Here is a 22,345-nt window from a genome sequence, read left to right as displayed (position 1 = left end):
TTTGTGGGACGACTTGTACTTTTAAATGAAACCATAAGTTTTACCATATAGTGTACTGGAAAACGGCAAAAAAATTCCAAATGCAGAAAAATTGCAAAAAAAGTGTGATCGTACAATAGTTTTTAGGATATTTTATTCAGTGTTCACTATATGGTAAAACTGATGTGTCAGTGGGATGCCTCAGGTCAGTGCGAGTTTGTAGACACCAAACATGTATAGGTTTACTTGTATTTAAGGGGTTAAAAAAAATTCACAAGCTTGTCCAAATAAAGTGGCGCACGTTTTGCGCCATTTTCCAAAACCCGTAACGGTCTCATTTTTTGGGATCTATGGCTCAGTGATGGCTTATTTCTTTATCGTTCCTATGGGAGACCCAGACCATGGGTGTTTAGCTTCTGCCTCCGGAGGACACACAAAGTACTACACTTAAAAGTGTAGCTCCTCCCTCTGAGCTTATACACCCCCTGGAGAGCCAGTCCTATCCAGTTTATCGCTTTGTGTTCACGAGGCATACATCCACACATGCATTCTCATCTGATTTGTTTGATTTTTGGAAAAGAGTTTGAAGAAAAGCGGGTCCAAGTCTGGACTCCCGACATGTCCCTTCTCACCCCACTGTGTCGGCGGTGTTGTTAAGGTTGATTTCCAAGGCTGGAGCCTTACATGCCGCGCTCCTTCACCATCCCTCCTGGGCTCTGGCTTGAAGTGGGAGCCAGCATGGTCTCCATGCCTGGCAGGAGTCCGGTCTCCATCCACAGCCCCTTGAGGATCCTGTTGGACCGGAGCACTCATCCCCAGGGACCTGGCCCTGCGTCTCAGCAGCTAAGTACCTGAGACGTTTATGTGTTGGGGGTCCCGGTTCTTTATTGTATGGGGAGAGTATGCTGTATATGATTATTTTGACTTTTCCGGCGGGTTCTCTAGCTTTTGCCTGAGAACCGCGCCGATGGTGCCTGCTTGTCGGCCTCGCCGCTTAAATTTAGGCCCCGGCTTCGGTGGAGGCCTAGTTTCATTTTCCTGCCCTCGCATGTCACTCATGCAGAGGGACAGGCTCGGTTCCTCCCGGCGGCCGTTCTACACAGGGGAGGGACACTCCCCACTGCTGGGGCATCCCTCCTTCCCTGCAGGTCTCTATAGCCCTCCAGTTCCCGCTCTCCTATAGGAACGCCCCCTAGTCCGCCCCCTCTCCTCGCACCGGTGGCCATTTCTCACGCAGAGTTTACTCTGCTCTGGTACATTCTGCACTCTGCATCTCTGCTGAGGTACTGTGCACTGGGGGACCGGGCTTCGGGATCTGGAGGGCACACAACAACCGCACCCAGCGGTCTGGTAAGCCACAGCCGGTCTCCGGTTGTGGACCTCTGTATATTCTCCCTGGGGTTCATTCTCTGCAAAGCCCCCACTCCAGCAGCATGTCTCACACAAGGAGCAAGGCTCCAAAGCTTTATTCTGTATGCACTGCATGTAAGCTCCTGCTGCCTGAGCTGAGCACTTATCCACACTGTGATGGTTGCTCTAACTTGGCGGTGCCACAGCCTGGAGTCTCACCCCCAGTGGTCTCTCAGGCTGCTTCTGCACCTGTGGCTGAACCCCCGGCCTGGGTAGAGTCCTTTTCTAGGTCCATATCCCAGTCATTTGCTGAGTCCATGGGACTTTTGTCCAGGACTTTGATGAATATGCATCAGCCCTCCTCACAGGGTGCCTCTAATACTCTTGACAGAGGATTCCTATCCTCTGACCTCCGTCCATCGGAGCTCACGGAGGATTCATCATCTGGTCCCAGACCCCGTCCTTCTAAGAGAAGGCGCAGGGTTTCCTCCCCCTCCTCATCCCATGGCTCTGTCTCAAGAGCTGACTCGCAAGATGAGGAGGATGCCCTCACGGGTGGCTCGGAGGCTATGTATCCCATCGATTTCTCTGAGGGTGACTCAGATCTTAGTGACTTGATTGCTTCTATTAATTCTGTAATGGATCTCAATCCGCCAGTCTCACAGGAGCAACCCTCTTTGGCAGAAAAACATCAGTTTACCTCGCCTAAGAGAGTGAAGAGTGTGTTCTTTAACCACTCCAGTTTTCAGACCGCTGTGACCAAACCCAGGGCCTGCCCTGACAAACGCTTTCCAAAGCGTGGTTCTGATGACCGGTTTCCATTTCCACCTGAGGTGGTCAAGGAGTGGGCTCATTCCCCAAAGGTAGACCCTCCGGTGTCTAGACTCTCAGCCCAGACCGTTGTGTCGGTGGCTGACGGCACCTCACTTAAGGATTCCACTGACCGTCAGATTGACCTTTTGGCCAAATCTGTGTATGAAGCTGCGGGGGCCACGTTTTCCCCGACTTTTGCAGCAGTGTGGGCTCTCAAAGCCATCTCTGCTTCTCTAGAGGAGATACATTCCCTCACCAAGGAATCTATGCCTGAGATGGTTACCTTAACCTCTCAGGCTTCAGCTTTTTCATCTTATGCCATGTCTGCAATGCTAGAGGCTGCTCACTGCACTGCGGTGGCTTCAGCTAATTCTCTTGTTATCCGCAGGATTTTGTGGCTTCGAGAGTGGAAGGCAGATTCTTCTTCCAAGAAGTTTCTTGCTGGGCTCCCTTTTGCTGGTTCACGGCTGTTTGGTGAACAGCTGGATGAAATCATTAAGCAAGCTACTGGCGGGAAGAGTACTTCCATGCCACAAACCAAGACCAGGAAACTCGCCCAGGGTAGGAATCAATCGAGGTTTCGTTCCTTTCGTTCCTCCGACTGGTCATCCTCTAAGCCTTCCGCCTCGTCCGCTAACTCAGCTAAGGATCAGAAATCCAACTGGCGCACAAAAGCGCGTCCGCAGAAGTCCGCAGGAGGTTCTGCCACTAAGGCAGCCTCCTCATGACTCTCGGCCCTATCCAGCCACGTCCTTAGTCGGTGGCAGGCTCTCCCACTTTGGCGACGCTTGGTTAAAGCAAGTCTCCGATCAGTGGGTGAGAGACATCATATCTCACGGCTACAGGATAGAGTTCTCTTCCAGCCCGCCAAACAGATTTTTTCTCTCAACTCCCCCTGCTCCAAGGCCGCCGCCTTCTCACAGGCCGTGGCATCCTTGCAGGCAAACGGAGTGATTGTACCAGTTCCTGCTCGAGAACGGTTCAGAGGTTTTTACTCAAACCTCTTCCTAGTTCCAAAAAAGGACGGTACCTTCCGGCCCATCCTGGGTCTCAAGCTTCTCAACAAGCATGTCCGGGTGCGGCATTTTCGCATGGAGTCTCTGCGATCAGTCATTGCCTCTATGACCGAAGGGGATTTCCTGGCATACATCGACATCAGAGATGCCTATCTACATGTGCCAATCGCAGTGTCACACCAGCGTTGGTTACGTTTTGCGATAGGAGAGGATCATTTCCAATTCGTGGCTCTCCCCTTCGGGTTAGCCACGGCCCCTCGGGTATTCACCAAGGTCATTGTGGCAGTGATTGCGGTCCTGCACCTCCAGGGGTTGGCAGTGCTTCCTTATCTGGACGACCTTCTGGTCAAGGGTCCATACAGCGCAGACTGTCAGCGGAGTGTTTTGCTCACTCTCGCCATTCTAGCCCAATTCGGGTGGCTTGTCAATCTTCCCAAATCCACCCTGACTCCGACCCAGAGTCTCACGTACCTAGGGATGCAGTTCGAGACTTTGCCGGCACTTGTGAAGTTGCCCTTAGTCAAACAGCAGTCTCTCCGGCTAGCGGTGCGCTCTCTTCTGAGGCCCCGCCGTTATTCCCTCAGGCGCCTGATGCAGGTGCTGGGTCAAATGGTGGCGTCCATGGAGGCGGTTCCCTTTGCCCAGTTCCATCTGCGCCCTCTGCAGCTGGACATTCTCCGCTGTTGGGACAAGCGGCCTTCCTCCTTACACAGGTTAGTGGCTCTGTCGCCACGGACCAGGAGCTCTCTTCAGTGGTGGCTTCGGCCCCTCTCCCTGTCCCAAGGGCGCTCCTTTCTGACTCCGTCCTGGGTGATTCTCACCACGGATGCCAGCCTATCCGGCTGGGGAGCGGCATATCTCCACCACAGAGCGCAGGGCACTTGGACTCCGTCCGAGTCAGCCCTTTCAATCAATGTGCTGGAAACCAGAGCTGTGCTTCTAGCTGGGCAGGACACATCGCTGTGTTTGACACTGTGTGACAGGGTCACAATGACTGCTGAGATCGTTATACAGGTCACTACTGCGACCTGTATTGTTCCTGCATCGCTGGTAAGATCTGACTGTGTGACATCTCACCAGCGACCTCCCAACGACTTACCTGCGATCCCTATCAGGTTGCATCGTTTTCGGGATCGCTGGTAAGTCGTTGTGTGTGACGGGGCCTTGAATCTAGGCTTTTATCTTGATTAGATTAAAAGTTACATTTTAGCCTCTCAGGCTATGTGCGCACGTTGCGTAATTACATGCAGTTACGCTGCGCTTTGTAGCGCAGCGTAACTGCATGCGTCCTGCGTCCCCTGCATAAACTATGAAGATTATGCAGGAGCCGTGCGCACGTGGCGCCTTAGAGCGCAGCGCTTCGGCTGCTGCCCGAAGCGCGCGTTCTAAGAAGTGACATGTCACTTCTTCCGTGCGCTTTGCCTGCAGCCCCTGCTGTCTATGGCAGGAGCTGCAGGCAGAGCGCATGGAATCGGCTTTTTTTTTTTTTTCACTACAGACATTTTCTGCAGCGATTTGAAGCGCACATGTGCTCTTCAGATCGCTGCAGAAATCTCTGCAGTGTCAGTACGCAACGTGCGCACATAGCCAAAATTTGCTTTCTACATACGAATAAATAGGAAAAAAGTTTGCAAAAAAAATGTCAAAAACGCATGTATTTGATGCTGCATTTTTCTTTCAAAACATCAGTATTTACGTCAGATATTTCTGCTGTAATTGGTATTTTCTTTGTCGCTCCATTGGGAGACCCAGACAATTGGGTGTATAGCTTCTGCCTCTGGAGGCCACACAAAGTAATTACACTTTAAAAAGTGTAACCCCTCCCCTCTGCTATACACCCTCCCGTGCATCACGGGCCCCTCAGTTTTTTGCTTTGTGTTGAAGGAGGCACACATTCACGCAAGCTCCACGTTTTTAGTCAGCAGCAGCTGCTGACTTTATCGGATGGAAGAAAAGAGGGCCCCTATGGGGCCCCCGGCATGCTCCCTTCTCACCCCACTCAGGTCGGCGGTGTTGTTAAGGTTGAGGTACCCATTGCGGGTACACAGGCCGGAGCCACATGCCGCTTTCCTTCCCCATCCCTTAGGGGCTCTGGGGAAGTGGGATCCTATCCGGTCATCCAGACACTGGGACCGGTCTCCCTCCGCAGCCCCTGGGGGAATCTGCCGGACAGGAGACGGAGTATCGTCAGGGACATGGCCCTGCATCCACAGGTACTCTGTGTCCCCGTTGGGACGGCGCATAAAGCACCTTGGGCCCAGACGCTGCAGCGACTGCGGCGTCGGTATGGGTCCGGGACTACCGCACCGACCGTGCACTGCCGGCCGGCCGCAGTTTTAACTTTAGTCCCCGGCTTTTGCGGCCTAGTATAGTATTCTCCCGCCCCCAGGCCTGCCAGTCAGGGAAAAGGGCGGGACGGTCGGTATGACGCCGACAGTGAGGGCTGGAGTACACTGAGCTGTCCTCCGCCCCCCTCACTACTCACGCTGGGGCACCAGATTCCCGCACTTTTGTGACTACGCCCACGCCTCCCTCCTCCTCTGAGAACGCCGTCAGCCATTTTTTCAGCACATTCTGCGGTGGAGAACTTCTGGCTGCAGCTGAGGGAGACCCGGGGCAGGGAATCTGGTGGCCACACAGAGCGGTTGGTAAGCCACACCGGTCTGCCGGTGCTGGACCCCCCAGAGTGCCGAACTGTATATATATATATCTTTTGTGTATACATTTGCTGGTTCGGCTGTACTGTTAACTTGAGGCTATATATATATCCCTCAGTGATCACGGTGATCCCTTACTTATCTCTTGGAGGACAACAACATGTCGTCCGCAAAGAGCAAGGGTTCCAAGGCACAGGCTTATTTTGCAACCTGTACCTCATGTGCGGCTATGCTACCTGCAGGTTCCACCTACCCTCATTGTGTGCAATGCTCGGCCCCTGTGACACTCACTCAGCCGGAGCCTCAGGCACTGGTGGGACCCCCGGCTCAGGTAGAGACACCGGTTCCCACTGTCCAGATGACAGGGACAGAGTTTGCAGTTTTGGCTGACAAACTGTCTGAGTCGCTTTCACAGTCCATGGCTCAGTCTATGGACAAATGGTCTGCAAAGATACTAGAAGCCTTGCAGTCCAGACCAACAACACAGATGCAGGGCACTGTACGTTCTTCGTCCCCAGGTCCCCATCAGTTGGCGCAGCAATCTGCTCCTGAGGTGACACATAGGTCCCACGGTGAGGACTCCGACTCGGACCGCAGTCCCAGACCGGTGAAGCGGGCTCGCTGGGGACCTTCCTCCACTTCATCACGCTGCTCAGGGTCTCAGCATGAGGACTCTCTAGAGGATGAAGAGGAAGGCGCAGCTCAGGGCTCAGACCCTGACGGTGCTCTCAATCTAGATACACCTGAAGGGGACGCCATAGTAAATGACCTTATAGCGTCCATCAACCAGGTGCTAGAAATTTCTCCTCCAACTCCAACTGTAGAGGAGGCGGCTTCACAGCAGGAGAAACACCAGTTTCGGTTTCCCAAACGTACACGGAGTGCCTTTGTCGATCACTCTAATTTCAGGGATGCTGTCCAGAAGCACAGAGCATACCCGGACAAGCGCTTTACTAAGCGCCTTAATGACACACGTTATCCCTTCCCCCCGGAAGTAGTGAAGGGTTGGGCTCAGTGTCCAAAAGTGGATCCTCCAGTCTCTAGGCTGGCGGCCAGATCTCTGGTTTCAGTGGCAGATGGCTCATCGCTCAAGGATGCCACTGACAGGCAGATAGAGCTCATGATGAAATCCATCTATGAAGCCATAGGAGCATCTTTTGCTCTGGCATTCGCGGCAGTGTGGGCGCTTCAAGCTATCGCAGCTTGTCTGTCTGAGATTACTGCGGTCACACGCACCGCTACTCCGCAGGTTGTGTCTCTGACTTCTCAGGCGTCGGCTTTTTCGTCCTACGCCATGAACGCCGTCCTGGACTCGGTGAGCCGTTCAGCGGTAGCATCCGCCAATTCGGTGGCAGTCCGCAGAGCCATGTGGCTACGTGAATGGAAGGCAGACTCTGCCTCCAAGAAATTCTTAACCGGTTTGCCATTTTCTGGCGACCGTTTGTTTGGCGAGCAATTGGACGAAATTATTAAACAATCCAAGGGAAAGGACTCGTCCTTACCCCAGTCTAAACAAAACAAACCTCAACAGCGAAAGTTTCAATCGAGGTTTCAGTCCTTTCGGCCTTCGGCCAAGTCACATTCCTCCACGTCAAACACGTCGGAGAAGGGCCAGAGGAACCCTTCTGCATGGCGGTCTAAGTCACGGCCTAAAAAGACCGCCGGAGGCACCGCCACCAAGGCGGCCTCTTCATGACTCTCGGCCTCCCAAAACCGCATCCTCGGTCGGTGGCAGGCTCTCCCGCTTTTGCGACACCTGGTGGCCACATGTCCAAGACCGATGGGTGAGAGACATTCTGTCTCACGGTTACAGGATAGAGTTCAGCTCTCGTCCTCCAACTCGTTTCTTCACAACATCTCCGCCCCCAGAGCGAGCCGCTGCACTTTTTCAGGCGGTGAATGCTCTGAAGGCAGAAGGAGTGGTGATTCCCGTTCCCCCTCAGGAACATGGTCACGGCTTCTACTCCAACTTGTTCGTGGTGCAAAAAAAGGACGGATCTTTCCGTCCCGTTCTAGACCTCAAACTGCTCAACAAGCATGTCAGCACCAGAAGGTTTCGGATGGAATCTCTCCGCTCGATCATCGCCTCAATGTCACAAGGAGACTTCCTAGCATCAATAGACATCAAGGATGCTTATCTCCATGTGCCGATCGCACCCGAACATCAACGCTTCTTGCGTTTCGCCATTGGGGACGAACACCTTCAGTTCGTGGCACTGCCTTTCGGCTTGGCGACAGCCCCACGGGTCTTCACCAAGATCATGGCAACAGTGGTGGCGGTCCTACACTCTCAGGGCCACTCGGTGATCCCTTACTTAGACGATCTCCTAGTCAAGGCACCCTCCTGGGTGGCTTGCCAGCACAGCCTGACCATTGCCCTGGAGACTCTCCAGAGGTTCGGGTGGATCATCAATTTCCCAAAGTCAAAATTGACACCGACCCAATCCCTGACTTACCTCGGGATGGAGTTTCATACTCTGTCAGCGATAGTGAAGCTTCCGCTGGACAAACAGCGTTCACTACAGACAGGGGTCCAATCTCTTCTTCGGGGTCAGTCACACTCTTTGAGACGCCTTATGCACTTCCTAGGGAAGATGGTGGCAGCAATGGAAGCAGTTCCCTTTGCGCAGTTTCATCTGGGCTGTGGTCACGACAGACGCGAGCCTGTCAGGGTGGGGAGCGGTCTTCCTCCACCACAGGGCTCAGGGAACCTGGACTCCGAGGGAGTCCACCCTGCAGATCAATGTTCTGGAGATAAGGGCAGTGTATCTAGCCCTACAGGCGTTCCAGCGGTGGCTGGAGGGCAGACAGATCCGAATACAATCAGACAACGCCACGGCGGTCGCATACATCAACCACCAAGGCGGCACACGCAGTCGTCAAGCATTCCAAGAAGTTCGGCGGATTCTGCTGTGGGCGGAAGCCACAGCCTCCACCATCTCCGCAGTTCACATCCCGGGCGTAGAAAACTGGGAAGCAGACTTTCTCAGTCGCCAGGGCATGGACGCAGGGGAATGGTCTCTTCACCCGGACGTGTTTCAAGAGATCTGTTGCCGCTGGGGAACGCCGGACGTCGATCTAATGGCGTCTCGGCACAACAACAAAGTCCCGGCATTCATGGCACGGTCTCAGGATCACAAGGCGCTGGCGGCAGATGCGTTAGTTCAGGACTGGTCGCAGTTTCGACTACCCTATGTATTTCCCCCTCTGGCACTACTGCCCAGAGTGTTACGCAAGATCAGGTCCGACTGCAGGCGCGCCATCCTCGTCGCTCCAGACTGGCCGAGGAGGTCGTGGTACCCGGATCTGTGGCACCTCACGGTGGGGCAACCGTGGGCACTCCCAGACCGACCAGACTTGCTGTCTCAAGGGCCATTTTTCCATCTGAATTCTGCGGCCCTCAACCTGACTGTGTGGCCATTGAGTCTTGGCTCCTAGCGTCATCAGGGTTATCTCAAGATGTCATTGCCACCATGAGACAGGCCAGGAAATCAACGTCCGCCAAGATCTACCACAGGACTTGGAAGATCTTCTTAGCCTGGTGCTCGGATAGGGGTTTTGTTCCCTGGCCGTTTGCATTGCCCACTTTTCTTTCCTTTCTTCAATCAGGATTGGACAAGGGTTTGTCTCTTGCCTCTCTCAAGGGACAAGTGTCGGCGCTTTCAGTGTTTTTTCAAAAGCGTCTAGCCAGACTCTCGCAGGTCCGCACGTTCCTGCAGGGAGTTTGCCACATAGTCCCACCTTACAAGCGTCCGCTAGAACCCTGGGATCTTAACAAGGTGCTGACGGCTCTCCAGAAGCCACCTTTCGAGCCGATGCGGGAGATCTCTCTATCTCGCCTTTCACAGAAAGTGGCCTTCCTAGTGGCAGTCACTTCACTTAGGAGAGTGTCTGAGCTAGCAGCGCTGTCATGCAAAGTCCCCTTCCTGGTCTTTCACCAGGATAAGGTGGTCCTGCGTCCGGTCCCGGAATTTCTCCCCAAGGTGGTATCCCCTTTTCATCTCAATCAGGATATCTCCTTGCCTTCTTTTTGCCCTCATCCAGTTCACCAATGTGAAAAGGATTTGCATTTGTTAGACCTCGTGAGAGCACTCAGAATCTACATTTCTCGCACGGCGCCCCTGCGCCGTTCGGATGCGCTCTTTGTCCTTGTCGCTGGCCAGCGTAAGGGGTCTCAGGCTTCCAAGTCAACCTTGGCTAGGTGGATCAAGGAACCGATTCTTGAAGCCTACCGTTCATCGGGGCTTCAGATTCCTTCAGGGCTTAAAGCCCATTCTACCAGGGCCGTAGGCGCGTCCTGGGCTTTGCGGCACCAGGCTACGGCTCAGCAGGTGTGTCAGGCGGCTACCTGGTCGAGTCTGCACACCTTCACAAAACACTATCAGGTGCATGCCTATGCTTCGGCAGAGGCTAGCCTAGGTAGGCGAGTCCTTCAGGCGAGAATTTCCCACCTGTAAGAGGGGGCCGGTTTCCGACTCTTTTTATCGAGGTATTCTGTTACCCACCCAGGGATTGCTTTTGGACATCCCAATTGTCTGGGTCTCCCAATGGAGCGACAAAGAAGAAGGGAATTTTGTTTACTTACCGTAAATTCCTTTTCTTCTAGCTCCTATTGGGAGACCCAGCACCCGCCCCTGTTCCCTTCGGGCTGTTGTTCTTTTGTGTACACATGTTGTTTATGTTCAATTGTTCTTTTGGTTAATGGTTCAGTTCTCCGAACATCCTTCGGATTGAGTTTACCTTAGACCAATTTATAACTTTCCTCCTTCCTGCTTTGGCACCAAAACTGAGGGGCCCGTGATGCACGGGAGGGTGTATAGCAGAGGGGAGGGGTTACACTTTTTAAAGTGTAATTACTTTGTGTGGCCTCCAGAGGCAGAAGCTATACACCCAATTGTCTGGGTCTCCCAATAGGAGCTAGAAGAAAAGGAATTTACGGTAAGTAAACAAAATTCCCTTCTTTTCAGAATTAACTGTATAGCATATTAGCCTTATTCTGTGGTCAGTACGATTAATGACACAACATTTGTTTTCCTATGTTGGCACAATAATAACTTTAGAGTGGAACCTTGGTTTACGAGTAACTTGGTGTGCGAGTATTTTGCTATACGAGCAGAGCTTGCTGTAATTTTGTAACTCAGTTTACGAGCAAGCTTTGCTGTATGAGCAAATACTCACCGCACACACTTCCGGTTCCGCACTTTCACCGCGCTCTGACCCACTCTTGCAGTCTGAACAAACACACACAAGCACATATTATGCTCACCTTACCTTCCGTTCCCTCGCCGGCCTCCCGGTTCTTGTAGTCTACAGGTACAAGATGTGTATTGGGTAACCATCGCGACAATGGAGGAACTTCCTCTGTCAGACGCTACTCAAAGGCAGCGCACTGGCCAATCAGAGGCAAGCGGCTCATGCCTTTGACGTGAGCGCTCTGGCAGCGGAAGCTCCGGCATCGGTCGCGATGGTTACCCAATACACATCTGGTACCTGCGAACTACAAGAACCGGGAGGCCGGCGATGGAGTGGAAGGTAAGGTGAGCATCATATGTGTGTGTGTTTGTGCATGTGTGGAATGGCACAATAGGGGACCAGGATGGGTGATTGAACAAGTTGTGGAAGGAATTGTCTGAGCTTGCATTATTTCCTATGGGAAATTTTGCTTTGCTAGACGAGTAACTTGGTTTACAAGCACACTCCCAGAATGGATTGTTCTCGTAAACTAAGGTTCCATTGTATTATAAAAAAAAAAATTGTATATACTTTTTATGTCACTATATTCAGTGTGCCATCCTTTTTATTTTTCCATTGATGCAGTATTTGAGGGATCCTTCTTTGCAGGACAACTTTATAGGAGGCCTCTTTAACAGGCCCTATGGGTGTCTGCACAGATGTCTTCTTCAGGCAGATTCCACCTGCAAAGTGTTACAAAACTGCAGCAAAAAATGGACATAACCCACAGCAATATTACAATGAAATTCCTGTGCAGATGTCCAGTGATTTCTTACTTCTAAGGCTAGTTTCACACTTGCGTTGAACGGTATCCGTTGCATTGCATTGTGTGACGGATGCAACGGATGTGTTGCTTATAGTGGCACAACGGATTCAATGGATGCTGCAAAACAACGGAATCCGTTTAGATTTTTTTTTTTTTTATAGTTTTACCGGCGGCAGACTATAGTGAACGATCAGCTGATCGCTCCCAGTAGCCGGCCGCCGGGTGATCAGCTGATCGCTCCCTGCAGCCAGCCGCCGGGTGATCAACTGATCGCTCCCTGCAGCCGGCCGCCGGGTGATCAGCTGAGCGCTGTCACTTGCCGGCCGCCGGGTGATCAGCTGATCCCTCCCTGCAGCCGACCGCCGGGTGATCAGCTGAGTGCTGTCACTTGCCGGCCACCGGGGGATCAGCTGATCCCTCCCTGCAGCTGACCGCCGGGTGATCAGCTGAGCGCTGTCACTTGCCGGCCGCCGGGTGATCAGCTGATCCCTCCCTGCAGCTGACCGCCGGGTGATCAGCTGAGCGCTGTCACTTGCCGGCCGCCGGGTGATCAGTTGATCCCTCCCTGCAGCCGACCGCCGGGTGATCAGCTGAGCGCTGTCACTTACCGACGGCCGGGCGCTCAGCTGAACGTTCGGCCACCGCGAGCCAAAATAAAGTTTGTGATTTAAAAAAAAAGAGCATGCGCAGTGAAATCCAGAGGATTCCGCTGCTCAAAACAACGTTACATGCTGCGTTCCTCCCGCTGGGCGGAAGCAACGGAGCGTCGCCCAGCGGAAGCAATGCAGGTCCTTTTGGTACAATCCGTCAACCATACAAGTCTATGGGAAACAGCGGAATCCGTTAACGGATTCCGCTGTTTTCTAAAAGGGCAGATTGTAACGGAAGGAAAACAACGCAAGTATGAAAGTACCCTAACTGCTCCAGGATTCAGAAACTGTGAAGCTGTTAAAAAAGTAACCTGCTCATTCTTTAGGTGTTTTGTTTGGAGTATAGGGAAAATACAGCGGCAAAAAGTAATCGCAAGAAAAAGACCATGTTTTCTTTTTTTTTTTTTTCCAGAAGTGACTTCTCCTAAGAAAACTTTGGTATGATAACATTGTTTGCATAAACACTGTCTCACCTGGATCGATCGCAGATACAGTCTTGGATATCACAGGTTATGCCGGGGCCACACGGGGCACTACTGCGATCCTCACATGGCATTCTTCTCACACTTGCAGCACAGCAGAGCCAAGTGTCACTGCGACTGAGGTCTGATCATGCGATCGGACCTCAGCTGCGTGGGGCGGGCCAGCGCTGAGGAGGGGTGGGCCAGCACTGTAGAGGAGAGGGAGGGATTTATGTCCCAATCTCCTCCATTGTCGGCTATTGCCATTCTCACTCTGCACTCACAGTACACCGGTGTACTGCGAGTGCAGTGCGTTGTTTGGTTTTTTTTTTACCCCATAGACTTGAATGGGTGCGAGAGAAACAAGGATCGCATTACCCTGCAGAATGCTGTGACTGTTTTCTCAGTCTGATTAGGGCTGAGAAAATAATCGCTCATGGGTGCTGGCACATAGGCTAATATTGTTCTGAGTGGAATGCGATGTTTGATCGCATTCCACTCGCTCCGATTTTCATGCCATGCAGCTTAGGCATTAAAGGGAGTATCTAAGTGAGAACAGCTGGGTTGCAGAATCGCACTGCTGTATCTGTGATTCAAGCTGAGCTGTGGCCATTAGTTGCCGGACACCTTTCATGCCTTCTTGGCCACTGAGTCGACACCCTTTAAAGACATGAGATATGGCCATGCTAAGGAAAGGATTCATGTTTTTCATCCTTTCATTCCAGAACTGAATAGTCTTTGACTACTCCTATGAGAACTTCTTTCTTTTTTTTTTTTTTTTTTTTGTTTTCTTGTAACAAGGTTTTTTTATTATTTTTTTTTTTTATGCCTTAATTTTTGTGCATATTTCTAGTGTATATGTTAGTTTACGATTTGGTCTGTGGCAAAGATTGCAAATAATGTAACTGCTATTTTCAAAAAGTTATAGTATTCATTTATTGTGTTTTAATGTTTAGCACATGTATTTTTTAATTGTTTTACTACTTTTGCACAATGTAAACATTTACAGAAAAAAATCTATTGTTTGTTTTAAATGTCCTATTTGCGATTTCTGTCATAGCGAGATCTTAAATCTAGGGGGTTAAACCTTGGCAGGAGCAAAGTAGCGTAATGCGCTGACACCACCAAAGGTTCATCATGTTGAGAATGCCCATTACATACATTTTTGTTGAGTCATTAAGGGGTTAAGCAATAAATACCATATTAGCATACAACTATATTGGGCCAGAATTTGGGTTCAGTTTTTAAAAGATCCCAAGGACGCCTGATGATCCATTACGATTCACATTTTTCTGATGGCAGCAATAAGATTGCAAAACATTGTTTCTTGTCTTCAAAAACTGAGGAACATCAACCTTAGGACAAGTTCATCTAATTGGCTATTATTTTGGTATACTGCCCATCATGGAAGCTACTGTATGTCCATCTTCTGTGTTAGGCCTATGCCACACGCCATGAAAATCGGAGCGAGGGGGATGCGATAAAACATCACATTCCACTCGGACCAATATTAGCCTGTGTGTCAGCACCATGAGCGATTATTTTCTCAGCCCTAATCAGACCGAGAAAACAATCGCAGCATGATGCAACTGTAATGCGAGACTCTCTCTCTCGCACCCATTCAAGTCTATGGGGCGAGAGAAAAATCGCACTGCACTCGCGGTACACCAGTGTACCGCAAGTGCAGGGCGAGAATGGCAATAGCCAGCAACGGAGGGGAGTGGGAGATAAATCCCTCCTTCCCCTCCACAGCATCGGCCCGCCCCTCCTCAGTGCTGGCCCGTCCCCCGCTTCTGAGGTCTAATCGCATGATCGGACCTCAGTCGCAGTGACACTCTGCTTCTGCAGTGCTGCCAGCGTGAGCCCAGTGTCATGCAAGGGGATCGCAGTAGTCCCCGTGCGGCATCGGCTTTAAGGTAGCTCCCTGATGGTGAGCTGGACACTTCATGAGAAATATATATTTTATTACACAGCCCCAAATAAAGTCAGTGTGTGACTTTATCTATTCTCTGTGTAGTACACTTTTGAACCTCATCAGCTTCGGCTAGTTTCACACTTGCATTGAACGGCATCCGTTGCATTGCGTTGTGTGACGGATGCAACAGATGCGTGGCATATAATGACAGAACGGATGCAACGGATCGTACAAAACAACGGAAAGCTTTTTTTTTTATTATTATTATTTTTTTTTTATTATTTTTTTTTCTTCTTTACAGTTTTACCGGCAGCAGACTATTGTGAACGATCAGCTAATAACCCGGTGGCCGGGCGCTCAGCTGATCGCTCTCACATGCTGACTGCCGGGTGCTCAACTGAGCACTCTCACATGGCGGCTGCCGGGCGCTCAGCTGATCGTTCGGCCACCGAGAGACAAATTAAAGTTTATGTGATTTAAAAAAAAAAAAAAAAAAAAGAGCATGCGCAGTGAAATCCTACGGATTGCGCTGCTCAAAAAAACGTTACATGCTGCATTCCTTCCACGCGACGCAGCGTCAAAATAACGACGCTGCGTCGTCCAGCGGATGCAACGCTGACACTTGCGTTACAGTGTGTCGTCCATACAAGTCTATGGAGAATAGCGCACTGCGTTAACGGACTGCACTATTCTCCATAGTGATGGACTCCGCTGAACGCAAGTGTGAAAATACCCTTCAATGGGGAGAACTGACACTGGGTCTCATTGTTTACTTTTGGCTTAATGCTGATATTCACTGGTGCATGCAGAGGTGTGAGCCCTATAGTTTCTGTTTTATGCTAATTCCATTTGTTTAATTTGCCCTCATGTGGAGGAGATTAACTACATGCTGCTCCATTGTCTATTGTACTCCATTGTACTTGTAGACAACAATGTAATCTCTGCATATATTTGTCTACAAGCCTCATCAGTAGTTTATCTACATCTGAGTGCTGGTGTTTTTTTTTTTTGTTGTTTTTTTTTTTATTATTTTATAAATCCTCCCCAATGTCATATGCTTTTATAGGATTCAACACATAAGTATTATAAAGATTGACAATTCATAAGCCAGTCTTAGAGGACCTGTCAGTTGGCCAAAACATTGGAGTTAAATACCTTGTAAAAATCATTGAGCTCCACTGAATATGCTGTTTGTTTCCATTTTGCGCTATGTCCCTCCATTGCAGAGCTGTTTCTTCGGGAGCGAAATCTCTGCTTTGTAGTCCAACTAACTTATTCTCTTCTTTTTTGAGTGTGTGCTTTTAGCCCTCTTTACAATACTACCGCTGTGCTGTGATTAGCAATATATGAAAGAGAGGGGTGGAAGCGCATGTACCTAGAAAAGACCCTGGACAAAAAAACCCAAAGCAGAGATTTCACATACTGCGCCCTAGATGAAACACGTGAATATCTCTGCAATGGAGCGTTGCAGCAGAAAACAGAAAAGAGCGCCAGTGACAGGTGCTGTGTAAGATTGGTATATGAAGTACCTGCTTTTTAAACCATAATAGGAAAATATAGCAAATATATACCATATAACACCTCTTAGGGGTACTTTGCACGCTGCGACATCGCTAGCTTGTAGCGATGCCAAGCGCGATAGTCCCTGCCCATATCGCACATGCGATATCTTGTGATAGCTGCCGTAGCGAACATTATCGCTACGGCAGCTTCACACGTACTTACCTGCCCTGCGACGTCACTCTGGCCGGCGACCCGCCTCTTTCCTAAGGGTGCGGGTTGTGTGGCGTCACAGCGACATCACATGGCAGGCGGCCAATAGAAGCAGAGGGGCGGAGATGAGCGGGACGTAAACATCCCGCCCACCTGCTTCCTTCCTCATTGCAGGCGGGACACAGGTAAGGAGATGTTCCTCGCTCCTGCGGCTTCATACACAGCGATGTGTGCTGCCGCAGGAACGAGGAACAACATTGTACCTGTCGCTGCAGCTAAATTATAGAAATGACCGACACTACACCGATTTTCAACGCTTTTGCGATCGTTTATCGGTGCTTCTAGGCTTTACACGTTGCGACGTCGTTACCGGCGCCGGATGTGCGTCACTTTCAATTTGACCCCGACGACATTGCAGTAGCGATGTCGCAACGTGCAAAGTACCTCTTAGGCTGACTGCTCCAGAATTTTGAAATCGACATTTCCGATGAGCGGTCGTAGGTTTACACCTATTTCTGGTATAATAGCTTTACCTCTTTGTCTAGTAGTAGAACATTAGGGGATTTGGTGCGAACCGCTGTATACATATGATCTGCTCTGTATTGTATGAGGTTCCTCCCCCGTACAGTTGTATACATTTCTGACAATTAACAAGTGCCATTTAGAGATTAAGAAATGCTTGCTGTAATCCCTTTTTGCAGCGCTGTTGGAGGAACTTGTTAACTGTGGACGTTTAAAGGGCACAGTGGTCGGCGGAAGACAGGACAAGGCTGTGTTTATTCCCGACATCTACGCCAGAACACAGAGCAATTGGATAGATGCCTTTTTCAAGCAAAACGGTTACCTAGGTAACGCCCTTCTCCCTCTGCGCTCACGAGACAAGGGGGTCTTTGTGAGCCTTGTTTTCAGCTACATGAAGGTGATTTAGAGAATGTCTGGCATGGGAAAGCTGGCTTTTCACTTTCTGCCCGCAGACCTGCGAGCTTGCGCCTTTATTTTCCGGATAATACCAGATTCAGTACTGTGGCTCATTTGTGTTGACTAAAATAGAAAGAGGTGGGAGTTCACAGTAACCGGGCATTTATCAACCATAATACACACAAAAGGGAGTGTTTTCACATCACCTTCTCATTAGCCATCATCACAGTATGAAATGTGTAATCACCAGACCACAGGCTTCGTGTGACTACAAGCAATTCCACAAACTTCACAGATCGCAGTCATTTTACTTAAAGGGACTCCGTCACCCGTTTTTGCTACCCCACCTGAGAGCAACATATTGTAGAGACAGAGACCCTGATTCCAGCGATATGTCACTTACTGGGCTGCTTACTGCAGTTTTGACAAAAATCACTGCTTTATCTGGTGCAGATCTACGAAGTTCTCTGAATGCTGAGCTCTGTATAACTCCACTCCAATGATTGGCAGCTTTCTGTATACACTGTGCATAGTCAGATGCCAATCAGTGGTGAGGGCGGGGCAGAGCTCTTTAATATGTAAAGCTACATGGCTGCAGGTTTAATAGTCCTCCAGTGATAAACTCATACTAATAAAACAGTTATTTTTATCCAAACTACACTGCTGGAATTGGGGTCTCTGCACCTAAATCATGGTACTCTCAGATTAGGTGGCAAAAATCTGATAAAAATTTTCCCTGAAAGGCTATAGTAGTCGCCTTTACCACGGAAACTTTTATCATATGTTAGGCTACTTTCACACATCCGTATTTTTGCTCTGCGGCACAATACGGCGTTCTGCAGAAAAACCGCAACCGGCTTTTGTAACGCCGGTTGCGTTTTTTTTTGCATAGACTTACATTAGTGCCGTATTGTGCCGCAGGGGCTTGCGTTCGGTCCGGTTTTTGCCGCATGCGGCAGATTTAGCCGATGCCGCGGCCGGATCGAACGTTCCCTGCAACGTTTTTTGCTCCGCCAAAAAACACCGCATCACGCCGCATCCGGCCGCTGCGGCGCATTTTTCAATGCATACCTATGGAGGCCGGATGCGGCGCGATGCGGAAAAAAACCGCATCCGCTCGCCGCATGCGGTTTTTTCCACTGCGCATGCTCAGTAGCATGCCGCAACCGGAAAAAACCGGACGGGCCGCATGTAAAAACTTATGCAAAGGATGCGGCGAAAACACCGCATCGTTTTCACAGCCGGATTGAGCCGCAGTGCTCAAACCGGATGTGTGAAAGTAGCCTTAGTGTTTACCTTTTAGTTAGTAAATTTTCACAAAGTTTAGAGGCCGATTCATCAAAGCTTTTACACTAGAAAACTCCAGGTATGTTACTCTACTCCGTGACTGGAGTAGTCTTTCTGTCACACACCACTCAAAAGAGGCACTGAATACATTAAGTGACATGCGCCTCTTACTGGACTTAGCGCCATCTATTCTAACAATAGTGTTCTTTACACCAGTATTCACGAATCGGCCCTTTAGTCTGTAGTCGCCATTCCTTCAATCATTTTTGGACGTCCTGTTTATGTAGTTTACTGCCTGACCCAAGTTTTCAGATTTGTCCTTGTGTTAGTGCCTTTTCCAGTAATATAGGCTGGACGTGAGCGCTGTGGCCATCCAGGGTACTGGGGTCTTCACTTGCTTTCATGTATCAGCACCACCCCAGAGCTGTACTTATCTCCACTCCATTTGCTTTCCTCTTTGTCTAAATTCTCTATCCCTGTAAAATTATAGATACTTTTCCCCCTCTTTACATCCGGATATCAATATATGTTAAAGAAAAATTCAGTATAGTATGTTGGCTTTATAAACTATCCAAAAACTGTCCATTTGTTACAATTTGTCAATAAACGGCTTATTGTTATTGATTCATACATATGTTTTCTTAGAATATGACTCCTTATCAAGGCTTGGGATCCCAGACCCAATTGGATACATCAAAAAAAGATACAAGTCTGCCTCATTAATTTACCTGAAGTCCGTATGTGCTGGTCAGAGTATATTGGATCAGGTGGAAGCTTCAGCTGAAGAAGCCATTAGCTCAGGATCATGGCTGGATATTGAGGTATGTGTTTAAGGCCTTCACATCTATGTGTTCCCGGGACGTGTGGTGTCAGTTTCCGGAGACATGGACACATGTAGACCCATTAAATTCCATGGTTTGCACACATGTCCATGTTTTCATATGAACCGTGTGTCCGTATGGTGCACACAGCCAACATGTCCATTGTTCTTCGGCAGCATGGGTGTCACACGAACCGCCCATTGATGTGATTCGTATAACATCAGTGCAACACGTACTGGAAAAAACATGTCACTTAAAAAAAAAAAAAAATTACACTTGCCTGTCTCCAGTGCTGCTGTTGCTTCCAGGTCCCACTCATTATGCTCATGAATATTCACTGCACTTACCGCAGGTCTGGAGCAACAGCAGCAGCAGGGCCGGAGACCGATAAGATCATGCTGTCCATGTGCTATCCAGATGTCACGGATAGCACACGAACAGCACCAGGAACACACACACATGGACACATATACGCACCTACACCACAGACCATGCAAAACATTTCTTTTTTGCACTGATGTGTGAAAGGAGTCTAAGGAAGTGTCTTTAGAGTCATTGTAGACTTGTTGAATAAAAGGGCTAGAAATGTGTCCTTCCTTAACTTGTCTCTGAACTCCACAAATCTCAAGAAACCTATATGTTGGGGCATCCATTGAACAGATTTACTCTGCAGATGTCTTGACTGCACATCATTGGCAATTTGTTGCTTTTTGGCTGCCATGTTAAACAAAAAATTAAACATGCAATTAAAATAACATGCATTTAACTTTTTTTTCTGGATGACTGATGGACGCTTTAGAAGAAGGCATCCATTAAAGTTAACCATTACCCATATCTACCCTTCAGGAAAAGCATATACCGTATTTTTCGCTTTATAAGACGCACTTTTGTTCCCCCAAATTTTGGGGGACAGTAGGGGGTGCGTCTTATAAGCCGAATATACGGGGGGGGGGTTATATATATATGTACACTGCAGGGTCCAGGGGAGGCGGGGGCAGCAGCTCTGGAACGCAGGGGAATGCTGCGGGCTGCAGCCTTTGATCTCCTGCTCCCGGTCATATAATATGCACAGCCGCTGTCCATCTCCAATGGTGCTGAAATCGCACGCAGTGATGGGCTGGGGGAGCGGTGCATATTATATGAGCCTGCGGCCCCCTGTGATCGCACATGCCCACCCTGTGTTAGATTTGGCCCCCAGACTGCTGCTCATTCTAAAATAAAAAAGCTTTACTTACCCCCTCCAGCGTTTCTCCCCGTGTCCCTGCTTCCACTGTGATCAGGCAGGCAGAGATCTCAGTCTGCTGTGCCGATCACATGACCGCACTGAGAACCAGGAAGTAAGGAAGAGAAGCACGGAGGGAGACAGGAGGGAGATCAGCGCTGGAGGAGGTAAGGAAAGAGTGTTTTATTTTACTATGGGCAGCAGCCTGGGGGCGATATCTAACACAGGGGGACTTGTGCGATCTATAGGGGCCATGGACAGCACTATGGGGGCGATATCTAACACAGGGGGACTTGTGCGATCTATATAGGGGCCATGGGCAGCACTATGGGGGTGATATCTAACACAGGGGGACTTGTGCGATCTATAGGGGCCATGGGCAGCAGCATGGGGGCGTTATCTAACACAGGGGAACGTGTGCAATCCATAGGGGACCATAGGCAGCACAGGGGAATGTATGCAATCCATAGGGGGCCATAGGCAGCACAGGGGAACGTGTGCAATCCATAGGGGACCATAGGCAGCACAGGGGAATGTATGCAATCCATAGGGGGCCATAGGCAGCACAGGGGAACGTGTGCAATCCATAGGGGACCATAGGCAGCACAGGGGAATGTATGCAATCCATAGGGGACCATAGGCAGCACAGGGGAATGTATGCAATCCACAGGGGGCCATAGGCAGCACAGGGGAATGTATGCAATCCACAGGGGGCCATAGGCAGCACAGGGGAATGTATGCAATCCATAGGGGGCCATAGAAAGCACAAGGGAACGTGTGCCATCACAAGGGGGCTATATTCAATATAAGGGGGCCATATCCAGATTAAGATAATTTTAGGATGGGGGGCTATGAGGGACATATATCCTATATGATTTGTTGAGGGACACTGGCATTATAAGATCGACCCCATTTAACATTAAAAAAAAAAAATTCTCTTTTCCTTCACCAAATTTGGGGGTGCGTCTTATAATCAGGTGCGTCTTATAAAGCGAAAAATACGGTACTTCATGCATGCCTTCCAGGTTATGTTGGTTAGCTTAAACTTTGTTCCTTTTTCTTCATCGTTCCTTATGGGAGACCCAGACCATGGGTGTATAGCTTCTGCCTCCGGAGGACACACAAAGTACTACAATAAAAAGTGTAGCTCCTCCCTCCTAGCATATACACCCCCTGGATAACCAAATATAGCCAGTTCAATGCTTTGTGTTCAGGAGGCACAAATCCACATTCATGCATTCTCATCTGATTTTCATTTTAAAGAGTTTGAAGAAAAGCGGGTCCAAGCCTGGACTCCCGGCATGTCCCTTCTCACCCCACTGTGTCGGCGGTGTTGTTAAGGTTGATTTCAAGGCTGGAGCCTTACATGCCGCGCTCCTTCACCATCCCTCGGGCTCTGGCTTGAAGTGGGAGCCAGCACGGTTCTCACTGCTTTGCAGGAGACCGGCCTCCATCCGCAGCCCTTTCAGGACCCTTCCGGACGGAGCACTCATCCCTCAGGGACCTGGCCCTGCGTCTCACAAGCTAAGTATTGAGACGTTATTG

General features: G+C 49.8%; 1 protein-coding gene across 1 annotated transcript in view; it reads left to right on the top strand.

Annotated features, from left to right (window-relative positions):
* Positions 1–22,345, top strand: part of UFL1 (UFM1 specific ligase 1) — a 156,730-nt gene that overhangs the window by 32,531 nt on the left and 101,854 nt on the right. The window contains exons 8-9 of the mRNA XM_075340109.1: positions 17,254–17,400; positions 19,403–19,578. Of these exons, the coding sequence (XP_075196224.1) occupies positions 17,254–17,400; positions 19,403–19,578 (323 nt within the window). The remainder of the gene's footprint in view (positions 1–17,253; positions 17,401–19,402; positions 19,579–22,345) is intronic.

Source organism: Anomaloglossus baeobatrachus, chromosome 3 (assembly GCF_048569485.1).
Source record: "Anomaloglossus baeobatrachus isolate aAnoBae1 chromosome 3, aAnoBae1.hap1, whole genome shotgun sequence".
NCBI lineage: Eukaryota > Metazoa > Chordata > Amphibia > Anura > Aromobatidae > Anomaloglossus > Anomaloglossus baeobatrachus.
The sequence above is the reverse complement of the archived record's forward strand: the minus strand, read 5'-3'. Positions and strand labels throughout refer to the sequence as shown.